The sequence below is a fragment of the Myotis myotis genome, unplaced genomic scaffold (assembly GCF_014108235.1).
Source record: "Myotis myotis isolate mMyoMyo1 unplaced genomic scaffold, mMyoMyo1.p scaffold_m19_p_1, whole genome shotgun sequence".
Classification (NCBI taxonomy): domain Eukaryota; kingdom Metazoa; phylum Chordata; class Mammalia; order Chiroptera; family Vespertilionidae; genus Myotis; species Myotis myotis.
In genome coordinates, this window is record NW_023416313.1 from 9,097,138 (window position 1) to 9,111,819 (window position 14,682).

The following is a 14,682-nucleotide window of genomic DNA, read 5'->3' on the forward strand; positions in this document are numbered from 1 at the left end:
CTTTCCACGTCTACAGATATATAGCAATACAAATGTAGTAAAGTATAAATCTTAAAACTCCTATGTATTAAACTATATCTGAACAGTTAATTTTGAAATGTACAAAAATAAGACATTCATTCATGGTAGAAGCAAAACTTTCCATCAATAGAAATAGTCTATAATACATTATATACACTGAACTAGAATCTTTCTAGAAAAGCCCTATTGTTAAAAGTCTCTCAAGTCTCCACTCACTAATTATTCTATGAAAAGAAGAACACATATAAAACTAATAATGAATTTTAGTGTCATTTCCAAAAAGGCAAAAAGAAATATGAAATACCAAATATCATGAGCAAAAAAATAATATTTCAAGAAACATTTAAAAATTAAATATAACAAATATTGTGTCAAATACAACTCTACAAAAATGTCTGATTAAAAAAAGAATGTTAAAAAATAAAGAAGGAAAGTTATCAGTAAAGGATAAATAAAACTTTAAGCAGAACAGGAAAATAGTACTAATAATTTTTAAAATGTAAAAACAAGGCTTGCTCTAATACTAATTTTCTTTTTACATAATACAAAATGATTTTGAACTTAATTTGAAAAGTAATAATTAGGCATCTTCCATCTTATTTTTCTAGGGTAACCTAATATTTAGTGCGATGAAGAATCATATTAAAATAAATTTTATACTTAGACCTTAGGAAGATACAATGGCTAAGAAGCTGAAAGGACAAAATACAGTTCTTTTGTAAAATGAATTAATGCAAACTACCTTTGGTAAACTCAAACAGCATGAAATGAGGATGGTATAAAGAATTAAAAACGAAACACTACTTTATTCTCCACTCATGACAGTCTTTTAAAAAGATGTGTGTATATTTTTAGGTGACTTTTTTAAAAAATCACTATCAGGCTTCCCTTTTTTTCCTGACATACTATTTGTTATGATGTTATTTTTAGTTATCCTGAAGGTAAAAAACAAAGAGTATAACTTTAGATTTGATTCTTGTTTCAGAATGGGGACTAATTTTAAAATTTTAATCATTGAATTTAGTTAAAATTTTTAATCACTGCATGTTAGATATTATTGAAACAGGTATTTTAAAGTTACCTCTTCAGTTAAATAATTGGCTCTAGGGGGCCATAAAATTCAAGTTTAATTACTACTTTTAATATTTTAATGTAAGATCTGATAGTACTTTTTTCACTTATAAAAATGTTTTAAAAGGTAAAAATAAAGTCACCGATACCTCCCCAACCCCCAGAAAAATCCCCTAAAGTATACAATGTAACAATGCAATCACATGAAAAAAATCCTTAAATTTCCAGTGTAACCTGGCACTCTTTCGTGTCAAGAAAGAAATCTACAAGCACTACCATACTTGTACTGATCTTGAATTATCAATAAGCAGAGTTAGAAGTGGCTACATTAGCAACTAGTGTTCATGGCCCATTTCTGCTAGGTTCTAAGAGTAACAGTTTCCCTGAGGCACCAATGTCAGGTTAGTATAACAGAGAAAAGCATATAGCTGCTTGATGAAGTAATTTCAGTTTGCATTACCTTAAAATTATCTATATATGACTTTCTCCCTAGATAGGCTATGGATTATCTCTTGAAATAAATCCTTATCTTTATATCCATGCAGTCTAGTTCAGAGTCTAATAGGAATAAATCTATTCAACAAGTTTGATTAGTTGAAAAAAAAATTTTGTTCCTTGACACTATTTAAATAAGCTGAGTATTAAAGTGGTTCACAAAGCAGTACCAAAGGGCATAATGACTTAATGGTGAATGTGAGACTGATATCCTAGAATTATTATATATGTTATAGCCTTTATTAATTTAGTAATGAGACAGAGTCTTCTTTCCACATGTCTGATCTCAAAGCTATTATCAGATGATAAACATAAATTAATCTGTAGTATAGTAAGTTTTAGATTGTTACTTGGGCATATTTATCTATCAAATTGTTTTCTGTATTTTATATTAGATTATATTAGATAAAATGCAAAAGTAGATAATATAACTTTTATATTAATGGTACATGCTTAGAGACTTTCTATGTCTCTACTAAATATATTTTAATTTGCTTGAAATACTGAACACATTATATGTGGGGAAGTGCACTGGTACATTTAGCAGCACCTAATTTCACGAGTTTCATACTAGGTGCCAAGAAATTAGGTTGTCCAAATATTTTGGAAATAAATGAAAACTCAATCAGCTGTTTCTTTCTACCCATTATCTTATACTTTACTCAAGGCACCTACAATGAAACTTTAAAATTAAGTAGAGAAAAACTTACCTACTTGGGATTTTGAATAATAGTTTGCCATTTGTCCACTGTTGCAAGACTGTCGTTTATGTCTTTTTGTTGAAATTTCTGTGGTCTTCCATGGTGGTCTTTTTCTTTTCTTCAATTTGCTAAGAACTTCAGAGCCATCAGGGGTCTTGTCATAATTAACACATTTATTTAATTTACTACTGTCAAGTTGGCCAGGAAATTTATCAGCTGCAGGACTATTTGATTTAGCATTTTCTATTTCTTTAGATTGCTTTTTAAAAGAATTTTGCCTAGCAGAATGGGATCTTAAGGTAAAGCGCTTTGATTCTTCCATATGAGTCTGATGATTACTTCCACTGTTAACAGATTCAGGTGAATAAATGATTGTATTTAGCTTAAAAGTATTTCTGTGTTCAAGGTAGTTGATTTTTCTCAAAAATATTCTACAATCTTTTAAGGTTTTTGACCTCCAATTACTTGGACATACATTTCCTAGTCTTGGTCCCCTTTCAAAATCTTTTTGGCTGCAATTTGTTCCATTTTCCTTTGCTTCCGACTTATATTTATTCTCTAAACTAGCATGTGTTCTAACGTCAGACACTGCCACCCTCTGTTGCAAAAAGTCATTCCTGATCTCAGGTGGCAAAATAAACTGATTACCTACTGCATTTTTTCCTTGGAGTGGGATATCAGCATTTGGTCCTCCCTCAGTCTTACTAAAAAACTGGTTCTGGCAGTAAAATCTCAGGCTCCTCCTTTTAGAGATCCAATTAACTGTTCCGTGGTTGTGCAGCTTTCCCTCTCTTCTCCACCTTTCATGTCGCAACCTCTTAAACTCAGTTCTTTTGAATCTACCTAGTGTTAAATTATTTTTCACATTTAAGAGTGGAGAGCTAACCATTTTATGCAGTATATGCAACTTCCCTGATTTTGAAGGAGAAGATAGTGCAAATTTTTTAAAGTGCTTTCGGAAGGGGCTGGTATTAAAATCAGAGTATTTGGTCCCTAATTTAATTCCTCTGGTATTTATTACTTCGAAAGGGTTTCGAGCATTTGCTTTTCTAACTAGTGAAAGAGACTGTGTTTCTGTCGTTTGCATAAACCAGGTACAGAGTTCATTCAAATCATATTTTTTCTGAAAAAGCATTTTTACAGGTGAAACTTCAAGTTCTACAAGACAGGTTTCCAAAGGGTTTGCTATTTTGAGATTATTACTTTCAGTGTCTTCCCTTTTTGTATGAACATAATTTTCAGCTTCATCTCCACTGACTTGTACCCAAGCATTTGTAATTTGCTCATATCTATTATTTAATGCCTCTAATAAGGAATCGTTCGAAGCAGAAGCAGCCCACCACCTGAGCAAAGGGTTTGATGAAATTATAGGGTCCAAAGATACTTCAGAAATGGGTATTAATTTATCTTCCAAACATTTTTTTGCATTCCTTAAATTTCTAGCTCCTGGTGTACCTTTGGGAGCTATTTTTAACCTTGACTGCCTATTTTTTTCCTTCTGACTTTTGCCTTTCTGCAAATGGAGTTTATATGATTTATGAAGCAGAGTATTTCTATAAATAAGTGAGCTAGAAGATGCTAATGAATGTAAGAAATGCAGAGATGGTTTTCGGTCCCTAATAGAATGTCTCAAAGGTATAGCAGCAACCATACTTTTTGATCCATTCTTGAATAGGTCAGCTTCAGCGTGCCTTGTATCCATCTTATTGCATTGAGAAGCATACTTTTCTTCAGGCAAACTTTTTTCCAACATAGTCTCTTGTTCTAAAGGAGGTAAACAGCTGCTAATACTCACTGCTCTCTCCTGAGGTGAAATTCTATTAATAGTTACAGATATACCAGAAATTTTCACTTTTGCAGGTCTACCAGGCTTCCTAATTATTGCCAAAGGCTTCTGATTTGGTCGAACAATGCTCTTAGAAGGTTGAGGTATCACAGACTTGTTCTTGATAGGTCTAACATATTCAAAGCCCAAGATCTCACTTTCAGTTGTCAAACTTGAAATGGCACTTATTCTTTCACCCGAGTCAAGTTCAAATTCTCTAATATTTCTGAGATTATTACATTCAGTTGGAAAATCAGTAACCTTATTGTTTAAAGATGTAACATTGCTTATGCTTACACTTCCTTCAGAAACATGCCTTTTAGTTCTTCTTGACCTTCCATAAATAACAGTTACAGTAATAGTCTTTTTATAAATACCTTCCTTTACTTCTGATAAGGGAGATTCTGGGCTTTTCTTTCCAGCACTAAAGGACTCATTTTGGCAAATGGTAATGTCTGTTTGATCAGTTTTCGGTTTGGGTGGTCTTCCAATTGGTCGCTTAATCTGTTTCACAACCTGGGGACCTATTTTTTTAGGTCTACCTGGTTTTCTTTTAAAAGATGAATCAATTGCACTGTTTGAATTTTCCATAGGTTCTTCCTGTGGCTTATCGCTATTTGTATGATCGATAAACATTTCAGAAGATTCTGCTGTTTCTGTTGCACAATTTAATTTTAGTTCTTTTTGAAGGGTGTCACTACCATTACGATTAGAACTAACATTTTCCAAGTTAGCATTTGGAATGTCCTCATTTGTTTCTGTTTTTTTTTCAATTATATGATGGTTTGGACATTTTTCAGAAGAAGGAAAATCAATGTTTGATTCAGAATTATTGACCGAAGTTAAAGTATATTTGACTCCTTCACTGCTTTTAACCTCAGATAAAAACATGAGTTTGATAGGACTAGAATAATTGGAAAAAGAAGAGCTTTTGGTGGCTTCATATTTTGTTGGTATATTCTCAACAGAGGAAATCAAGCTACCTGTATCTAAAATAGATGACTTTTTCAGATTATCAAGTCTTTTGTTATTCAAATCTATTGGATTGCTTTGGATATTGTTGGATACTGCCACAGATTTTGATAAACTCTGCTCTTTGCATGTCATTCTACTTACAGTAAGAGTTATATTTCCACCAGCATTTTGATCTTTACCATCAACTTCTTTCAATTTTTTGGATGCTTTATATCCTTCCAACAACGACTGATTATTCCAAGACTTCTTGGCCATATTTATTGTATCTTCCAAACGTTCCACAATAACTTGTAAATTAGAATTCATTGCAATTTTGTTTAAATCTATACTGTGTGAGCTTTCAGTTTGAATACATTTCACCTGATCTTTTTTTTTTGTAGATTCAGAAACCTTTTTGGCCTTAGGGGATTTTTTGAGAACATAATTATTTGTTACATATATAGAATACCATCCTGGAGGCACAATATTTCGTTTAGTTCTGCTCAAAAGTCCAGGAACATCACATTTCAAAGAAGTTTGAGTATTTTCTAGTTTTGAATTCTCATGATTTTGCAAAAAACTTTTTCCAGCTGCAGATTTCTCCTGTGAATTTCTTATGCTCATTTTCTCAGGAATAGTTGTTTTGAAGTTTTCTGAAAATGTGTCAAAAGCCAAGTTAGTATCTAAATTATGAAGGGGTAGTTCCAAGGACTGTAATGCATAATCTGGTGAAAATGATATTTCTGCATGATTGCTGTCTTGAAGGTTTTTAGAATTTTGTAAAGAAGGCCCTTGGCAATTATAGAATTCTTCTTTGTCTGTTGAAAGTATCACATTATTGCATACCAATTTCCTTGAAAATTTTTCACTGCATTTTTTTCTTACAAAGTTTTCATCAAGACTAGCAAGTTCTCTTTTTATCTGTAAAGCCTGCCTTCTAAACATGGGTGAATCAGGAGAGTGGTGCATTGCAAATAATGTTTCTTGACGCTTTCGAAATCTTGTCTGAATAATTTTATTTTCTAGCTTTTTATCATGTTGACTCAGTAATTCCATAAAACTGTAATCACTGGCCTTTGCATTATGCAAGAGGGAAGTTATTAAATCTCTCAGTTTTAAATCATTATCTGTATTACAATCACTGCTAGATAATTTTATAAGGTTTGTCGTATCTGTAGTTTCTATTGATTTTAATTTTTCATTAATACGATCCATTAAATCTTGAAAAATTACAGTAGTTTCACCTTTTTCATGATTTGTAGTACAATTATTGCTGCCTTCCAAGAGCAAAGAATCAGAGTTACTGGATATTTTGGTTTTATGTGTTTTACCTTCATGATCATCTTTGTCATTACTTATTTCTGCTGGTGTGAGGAATGGAGGTTGGTTAATGTTTGTTTCAAGTCTGTTATTTTCTAAGGCTGAAAGCTCTGAGATGACATCTTTCAATTTTTCAAATCCTTCAGTCTGTACAGGTGATAATGGTGGGGGTGAGGGACTTCGAGATCTACAAATATCTTCAAGACTAACCGAAACATCACTGAGTACTTCCCTTGATGAAAAAGGAGTATGAAAGGCCGATTTTGTAGAGTGAATGTTTGGAAACAGTCCAGAACAGCACCTGTGAGAAGTATAACTGTTTGCAATTCCTCTATTCACTACTGTCTTAATGTGTTCAATAGTTACAGTTTGGCAAGACAAACAATGTAAATCTTTAATACAGACTGGCAGAGGCACAAAACTAGGGCTTTGTCTTTCATTTTGTAAACACCCTCTTTCTGCCAGCCTATATTCACAATGACAGAATAGACCATGTATATCATCTTCAATTAGAGGCTTTTGAGATTCTGAAGACACAGTATAAGATGTATTACAACAGCAAAGAGAAGCAGCATTCTGCTCTTGGACTAGAAATTTCAACATTGCCAAAACTTGTTGCTGGTGATGTATGCACAAAGATTCCAAAACTTTGCTTAATGCTGATTTTCCTTTTTCCATTTTAGTAGCTTCCTCTGATTTTGCATCAACAGTTGAACTAAAAATAAAAATCAAACAAAAAATGAATTACAGTAAAAATATCAATATTATAAGGAGTTATAATTTTAACAGAGTTTGAACAAAAGATATTTTGATATTGCTGGACTCCTAATTCCTGTAGAACTGCAATAATGGCATCTTGATTATTGTTTAGCAAAAATATACTGAAGCACTGATGATAATTTCCTGTGACAAATGAGTCAAAACAAAGCCCAAATTTTTTGATATAAAAGCTGATGATTATAGATATGACTATATTTATAGATTGTTAATGTTTAGTTCTTTGAATATATTAAGAATATTTAATGGAAAGTGCTTCACCAGGAGTTAAATTTTTTGTAAACATTCTGTTATTTTGATAATTATCAGTCTGTATTACTGCAAATAAGAAAAATAAGATGTATGAGAAAAAGCTTATCTTTATTTAAATATATATTTTTTCAAGGTAATGGAAATACAATTATTAATAAAAGCTTTGTCACAAGAAAAATTAAGGGATTTAGATTTCATAAATAACAAAATATCTTTTCTAAGATTAAGCTCCAGGCATTTTAACCTATTAAGAAAATAATTTAAGCTATTTAAAAATGAAATCTATTTTTAATTGATTTTAAATACTAAAGTAATTACATTGAAACTAAAGGCATTACTTACCTAATTATTTAATTTCAAATGGAAAATGTCCACTTCAGAAACTAATATACATCTAATTTTAGCTAAGGCTCATTATTACTTAGCAACAAATGTAGAAATCTAAATTTTTTTTTAAATCCAACTACCAGCAGTAAGAAGATAAAATATATAAAAGAATTCTGTTTCAGAAAAGTATCCATTTAAATTAAACATATCACCAAACTCTGTACATGAAAATAGCCTCCCACTCCTGACTTGTTATATTTGTTAGTGCTAGTAGCTCCTGGTTTGCAAAAATTTAGGGTTGGAATTGGGATATGCTGATTATGAATTGCTACAGAAGAATGTATTTTATTTTAAAAAAAGTTATGTTCATGTATATTAAAAATTAGAGAATTTTTCTTTTAAAATGAAAAGTGAATTTTTTTATTTTGTTCCCTAAATATCACTTAATTTGTTTCACAGTTAAGTATGCAATATTTTATCTACATTTTATAAAAATTGTTATTTGAATAGGAAAAATACCAAAGCAAATTTTGAACATTAGATCAATTTTTTTCAAGGAAAAACGACAACACTTTACTAGATTCAACCAATATTTCACTAAAACTAGCATATGATTTAACATAAATAGTTATCAAAGTGAGAATAGATATGAAATTACAATAAAACTTCTTAAATCCACTGCCACCTCTAGACAGATGAAAATAGGACATGACCCCTGTAACTTTTCCTTTCTGAAAATAAATTTTCATAAGTTTTATCATGGCTGGGAGTGTAAAATGATGCAACTAACTCCCAAGATTCAATATTAGATCATTTAAAAAATATATGTAGAGAATAAAAGCAGGAGGAAATGTTAGCTATCACATATAAATATAAAAATAAAATTATGCTCTTTTTCAGCAAATTAAACATTATAATTTTCACATAAGCAAATGAAAACCCAGAAAAGTTCTGATAAGCACGATTCAACAGTTTCTTTAGTTATGTTATGGCCTATTAAACATATCTGTGACTAACCAGTTAAACAGAGATTTGACATGGTTCTAAAGAAAATACATTACACTGTATTTTAAGGATTAATATGCTTGCCTAATAGTTCCTGAAATGCTTAAGTGATTTTTTCTATTAGTAAAGCCAAGTAAAATAATAAAAACTAATGACTAGTGTTAACTATTCTGAGCTGCAATAATCTTGAAAACCACAAGATTTTTATATTTCTCTTCTGACATTCTAAGGATATCTATCTTTTAAAAGAGTTTCTTATTCAGTTTATTACTTCTATTAATGACATTTAAAAAACACCACAGTGGCTAGTAATTTCCACCTAATGCTATATGAAGAATAGCTTAATAAAGTTCCTAATTAGATATTCAGATTAGATTAGATTCAGTTATTAGATAACTAAGTCCTCAAATCATAAAACTACACAATATGCTTGTCTTCAAAACTTTTTCATATTTAATGCATGTTAAAATCTCAAAACCCAATATATGAAACCTAATATAAAAAATAGTTGAATACACATACGTCTACAATCTAGAATTTATTCCCAAATGATTACATAAAGGTTCTAAGATTGTACCTTTCATAGATGCCTTTTTTTGAATGCTAAGAAAGTTTCAAACCTTTTGCTATTTGATTTAGAAACCAAAACACCCTGCCTATTCTTTCTATGTTACTATCCGTTTTGCCCATTACAAGTTTTGTTGTTGAGATAGTTTTGGAGAAAGTCAATTTCTAATATTTAATATTAATAAAATTGCTTCCTAAAATGATTAAAGAAGTCATGTAGTCAAGTCTTTTTCTTTGCTTTTCTTTTTTTTCTTTTACTGAATGAGTAAATCAATCACACACAAACAGTGTTGTAAATTTAAGTGCAAAAGCATTGAAGTGCTTTACTACAAATTACAACCTAGAAACACGTTAACTGAACAATTAAAATTCATACAATCAGATTTAGATATATAACAACACAAAGTAGGAACAGAATTACAGTACATTACAACACAAGACAGATACATGAATTCATTAGAAAATATTGTAATAAATAATTCATGAATTATAGTGCAATTGATTTATGCATAAATATAACTAATTGCCTAACAATCAGTTTATATTAACAAAATCTGTCAAAATCAAGGCAGCACAGAGTTTTACTAAATTACTGCGACAATGAAAATACTGCAATTAAAAAACAAATACAAGTATTTGTACTGTAAACTAAAAAAATCAGTCTCACTAAAGTTAGTATACAATTTAATATAAAATTGTCATTAGCTACCAGAAGTGGTTTAAACAACTTTACTGAACAGTAGTTTTCTAAAAACAGAGGCACTGTTTTTTTCTTTTCCTTCTTTTTTTTTTTTTAAATATAAAATACTTGAGGAACATTCAAATAAGTAGAAAGCACATAAGGTTTGCTTTCACCTTCATTAAAAGTCTGCTGAAACTGGATATTTCAGAAAATTGTCAATTGATAAATAGTAACTGGTAACTAAATTCATAAAGTACTTTGAAAGTTTAACATAAAGAACATCTTAATAGAATCACTGGGGAGAAGGGGCACCCATAAATTTCCCTGCCTTTCCTAGTTTGTATAATCAAAGTTAACTCAATAATTAGAAACACTTTGTTTCTTTTCAAAGTCATGGGTTATTACCTATAAACTATCAAAAAATATTTAATTTACTATTTCTGACCAAAAATAAATAATACAAGTACTAAAATGCTGCAAATGAACTATAATATTACCTATAAAACTACTGATCACTGTGAAGTCAATAGCAAAATGATCCCTGATTTTATGAATCCTGTAAAGTTTTTGGTCAGGTCATCTTTTAAATGATATAAAAGTTCTGTTAAGTATCCCTTTACTATAAACTTCTCAATCAATTTGTTAATGTAAATATACTGTGAGGAATAAAAAAGCTCAATACAATACAAATGTTATGTAATGCATTCAAGCCCCCAAATTTTTGCAAGTAAAATTCTGTATAAAGAGGTCAATAAAATTGTGTTGAAACATTACTTTATCTTTAACTTTGTTTTTTAGTGGGAAGAGGGGTAATAGATTAAATAATCCAAGTTCTGGCCCTCACAAAATATGGCTTAATTCTTTAAAAAGAAAGATGACCCTGACATCTGCTGTTTTGCAATCTATTATGTATACTTTCTTGAAAAAGAAAAGAGCAAGAGGATTCATCATACCCTACTATGCAGGTAACATTAATAGCTAAAGAGTGTTCAGTGTAGATCTAAGAGACCAAATAACTACTTGTTTAGTTCCCACTCTTCAGTTTCTTTAAACATATGTAAGCAGTTTTAAAATGTAATAGCTGAAAATCTCTTTAGTATTACATGTATATGTGATTATTAGATACACACAAACACAAGTGTAAAAACACAAGTATTTGACAAGGTGCACTTTTTTTTTTAAATTCAGCTTTTGGATTTACAAAAAGTGGCTTAGAGAAATGATTAAAACCTGAATTTTAACAGAGAAAAGGGGCACTCAGAGAATTTTGAATATATGAAGCAAATCCCCATTCTTTAAATGGAGGCACATGCTTTATAATATAATATTTTACTACTAAAACGGCATACTCCATAAAACCAACATGGATACTCTGAACCACATTTTTAAACTGCTATATAAAAATTACTGGTCTCTCTACGAGTCTGGTAAAAGTTAAAATGCACTGCCCAGCTTCTAACTACCCAATTAGTAGAGTTTACATTACTGAAAGTTCAAAACAGCTTCAGTGTTAAATATTTGTAAATCTATTCAAAACCCTGAACAAACTGCAAATTTGGTTATTAGCAAAATGATAATGTTTCGCCCACCAAAATGAAATCTGTAATTCATTTTGATAAACTGAAAATGTTTTGAAATGTCACAGCAGCAAATATATTAAAGTTACACTGAGGTTTTTCAATAGTAGGAGTGTATCACAATCCTTAAAATTTAAAGTAGTCATAACATCAACTAACCAGCACATTTAAACCAAAATTATCATTCTCAAGCTTTTTCTGTGCACATTATAAACATGCTCTAAGTTGCATTCCAACTTTCTTTTCTAACCTTACAAATTAGCTTATTTTTCAAATAAAAAACAAAATTAAATTATTTTAATAATTAAATTTAAATTACTTTTTGTTCTTAGTATTCCACCTTATATTAAAGAATTCTATAGCTGCTGGGGTTAACCATGTGTCAGTTTTTAAAAAAAAGCATATATCTTATAAACCCCAGCATCCTGCTAAATCAACTATTAAATGATAAATATTGAATTTCATTATATATATAATTTAAGGTTTTCTTTTCAATTCCTGGTGGATGCACTTGAGTGCATTTCATATTTCATAGAATGCACTACAGTGTACTAATACTGTATATATTAATTTTTCTTAGTATGGAGATAGGTCTCTATTTAAACTTTGATTGGTTGTTTGACATACTTACAGTGATTGTAAGTATGTTATATTAAAATGTCTACAAACGATTAGTATCATCTTTCCATTATAAGATGGTTCAACTGAATGGCTGGAGTGGTCTTTCACCAATAAAAATGTTTCACTTGACAATTACTTGTTTTCCCACAACGCTTTATGCTATTGACTACTAAAGAAAACCTGAATCTTTTTCACCTATTTATACAAGGATTAAATACAAACTATCAGAAGTAAGCAATTATATAATCTGTCCACAGTGAAAACCCTGAATAAAACTTTTTTTTCAAAAGGCATGTAAGTGGTTTTTGAACTGTAAAATTTCATGTCTCCTGTCAGAGTGAGCATCTGTATTTCCCACATGTGTGTATATAGACATACAAATACACACCTGTGCACACACACACACGCAAACACACACACACACAAACATTTTCCTAACAAGTAATCTACACAGGCTTGCTGCTGTTTTTGCAGCTGCCAGTCCCTGAATCTGTCATATTATATAACCCAGTGTCTGGTAATCGGAGTTTCTTCTTCGGAGGAGTCTTCAGTGTTCCAGATCTTTCTTTTACCTTGTATTCTAAAGTGCTGTGAGGTACCCCATAAATTCCTTGTGCTTTGGAAACACTCATTTTTCCGCTCATTACCATTGCAATAGCCTCTTCCATTATTTCATGATCATATTGCCGATAACGGCCACGTTTTTTCCTGGGCTGCTTATTATCTTTTCGATCCAATCCATCTTCAGTATTTTCAGAGGTTCCATCAACTGTTCCATTTTTAGAATTAAGACACAAAGGAGAGAGGTCCCCATGTATAAAATAAGAGTCAACACTTGAGTGAGTTATGGGCCCAGAACATTCTATTTTGTTCTGTTTAGGGAGTATATTTTTCAGTTTTTGGAGAGCTGATCCTTCAAGGACGGGAGAGGTTTTGGAAACTTGATACACAACATCCAGCAGACCAGGACCATCAGGTTGTGGTTTTGAAACAGAGCTTACTCGTAGCTGAGGAATTTTTAACTGTACAGTAGGATGTGAAGTTTCATATTGTAGGCTTTCATTTTTTTCTTTAAATTGAGTAACCATTTTCTGTAGAGTTAACTGATGGAGGTAACTGGAAGCTGTTGGGAATTTTAATTCTGAGGTTTCAAGTAGATTGAGTTTACTTTTTTCTGTGCGCTCTGCTTGAGCTCTTGCCCACAAGGCTACTTTCTGCAGCACTGCACAAGTTTCTTTACTGTCTTTATATGAATAACTATCATTGAAATCTCGAGTTTTGTTTTTAAAAGATGCAGGCTTCCCTGCTGGTAAGGCTTCTAAGTGGAGAAGTAAAGTTTTTTGAGGTATGCCATAAAGTATGCCTGCTTTATTTATGTCCAGTGCTCCAGACTGAATGTCTTTCAAAGCTTTTGAGAGCAAACCATCTGCAAACTCAGCACTTCTTTCCACATAGTCCTCTCTGTTTCTGTGTAGTCTCCTGGATGGATGGAATGAAACGATGGTAAACTGATGCATGAGAGACTCTCACACAGCTATGGAAGGGGAGGGTCCACTCCTTTATTATACTCCTTGCTTAGGTAACATCACTGCTTATACACTTTTAAGTCTGTGAGATGTAGTAGTTACTCCTTATCAAAGCAAACGCTACAGTCCTGGTAGGACAATGTGTCAATCATACGGTGGCCTCAACAGGCAGACCTTCCAAGAACATAAAATCCTAATTCAGTATTTGTAAAAATATTCTCATGATGTTGCTATTCCTGACAGATGCTTGCAGAGCAACACTTAGATTTTTTACTTGTACAATTAGAGATCCATTATAAAAAAAAAACCCAACCCAAATCCTAAAGGAGTTTTTGTTAGTAGAAACGTGACGTTACCACTAAACAAGTAATAAAAGAGTCAACCCCTTTAAAGGAAATTTGTAGCAGTAAGAATACTTCCAAACACAATATCTCATATTTCCACAAGACCCATTTTTCTCTAGACAAAAACTTACAATTGGAAACAAGTAGATAAGTTATATTTGGGTAAAAAAATTTTAGATCTTGTAAATGTTTTTTTCTCTTTCCAATGTATCATTGTAATTTCAAAGTTTCTCAAACAGAAAGCTTAATTTACCTCATGATTCAAAACCTACTACAGCTTTAGTTTAAACAAATTACACTCTACATCTAAGATTTAAATGTGACAAAAAAGCTTTCTGTGTAGTTTGTTAATGGGAAGATGCAAGTTACAAAAAAAAATCCAAAAATCCAACAGAACAGCATTTCACTACTAATTACTTATTAATTTAGTAACAGATTTTAATCAAAGCATAGAAGGACTTTTTGTGGTGATTACTAGATATATTACATAGTCTGCCACCACGCCTAAAGCATAATGGAAAAAAACACAAACACTATAAACTAACTATAAGAATTAGTTAAGTACAGTACTTTTAAAATTTATTGTTTTTAAAAATTAAATAGTGAAATTACATATT

The 14,682-nt window shown here is 31.1% G+C and overlaps 1 protein-coding gene across 20 annotated transcripts in view; it reads right to left on the bottom strand.

The window, feature by feature from the left end:
* LOC118667083 (ligand-dependent nuclear receptor corepressor-like protein) overlaps positions 1 to 14,682 on the bottom strand; it is a 150,899-nt gene that overhangs the window by 17,973 nt on the left and 118,244 nt on the right. For 14 of the 20 annotated variants that reach the window (XM_036329775.1, XM_036329821.1, XM_036329810.1 and 11 more), the window contains one exon: positions 2,298 to 7,102. The exons of 2 other annotated variants lie outside the window; for them this stretch is intronic. In XM_036329775.1, coding sequence (XP_036185668.1) covers positions 2,298 to 7,102 — 4,805 coding nt within the window. Of the gene's footprint in view, positions 1 to 2,297; positions 7,103 to 9,118; positions 13,675 to 14,682 lie in introns of those variants that run through there. 4 more of the 20 variants (XM_036329894.1, XM_036329899.1, XM_036329765.1 and 1 more) reach the window with 3 other exon arrangements.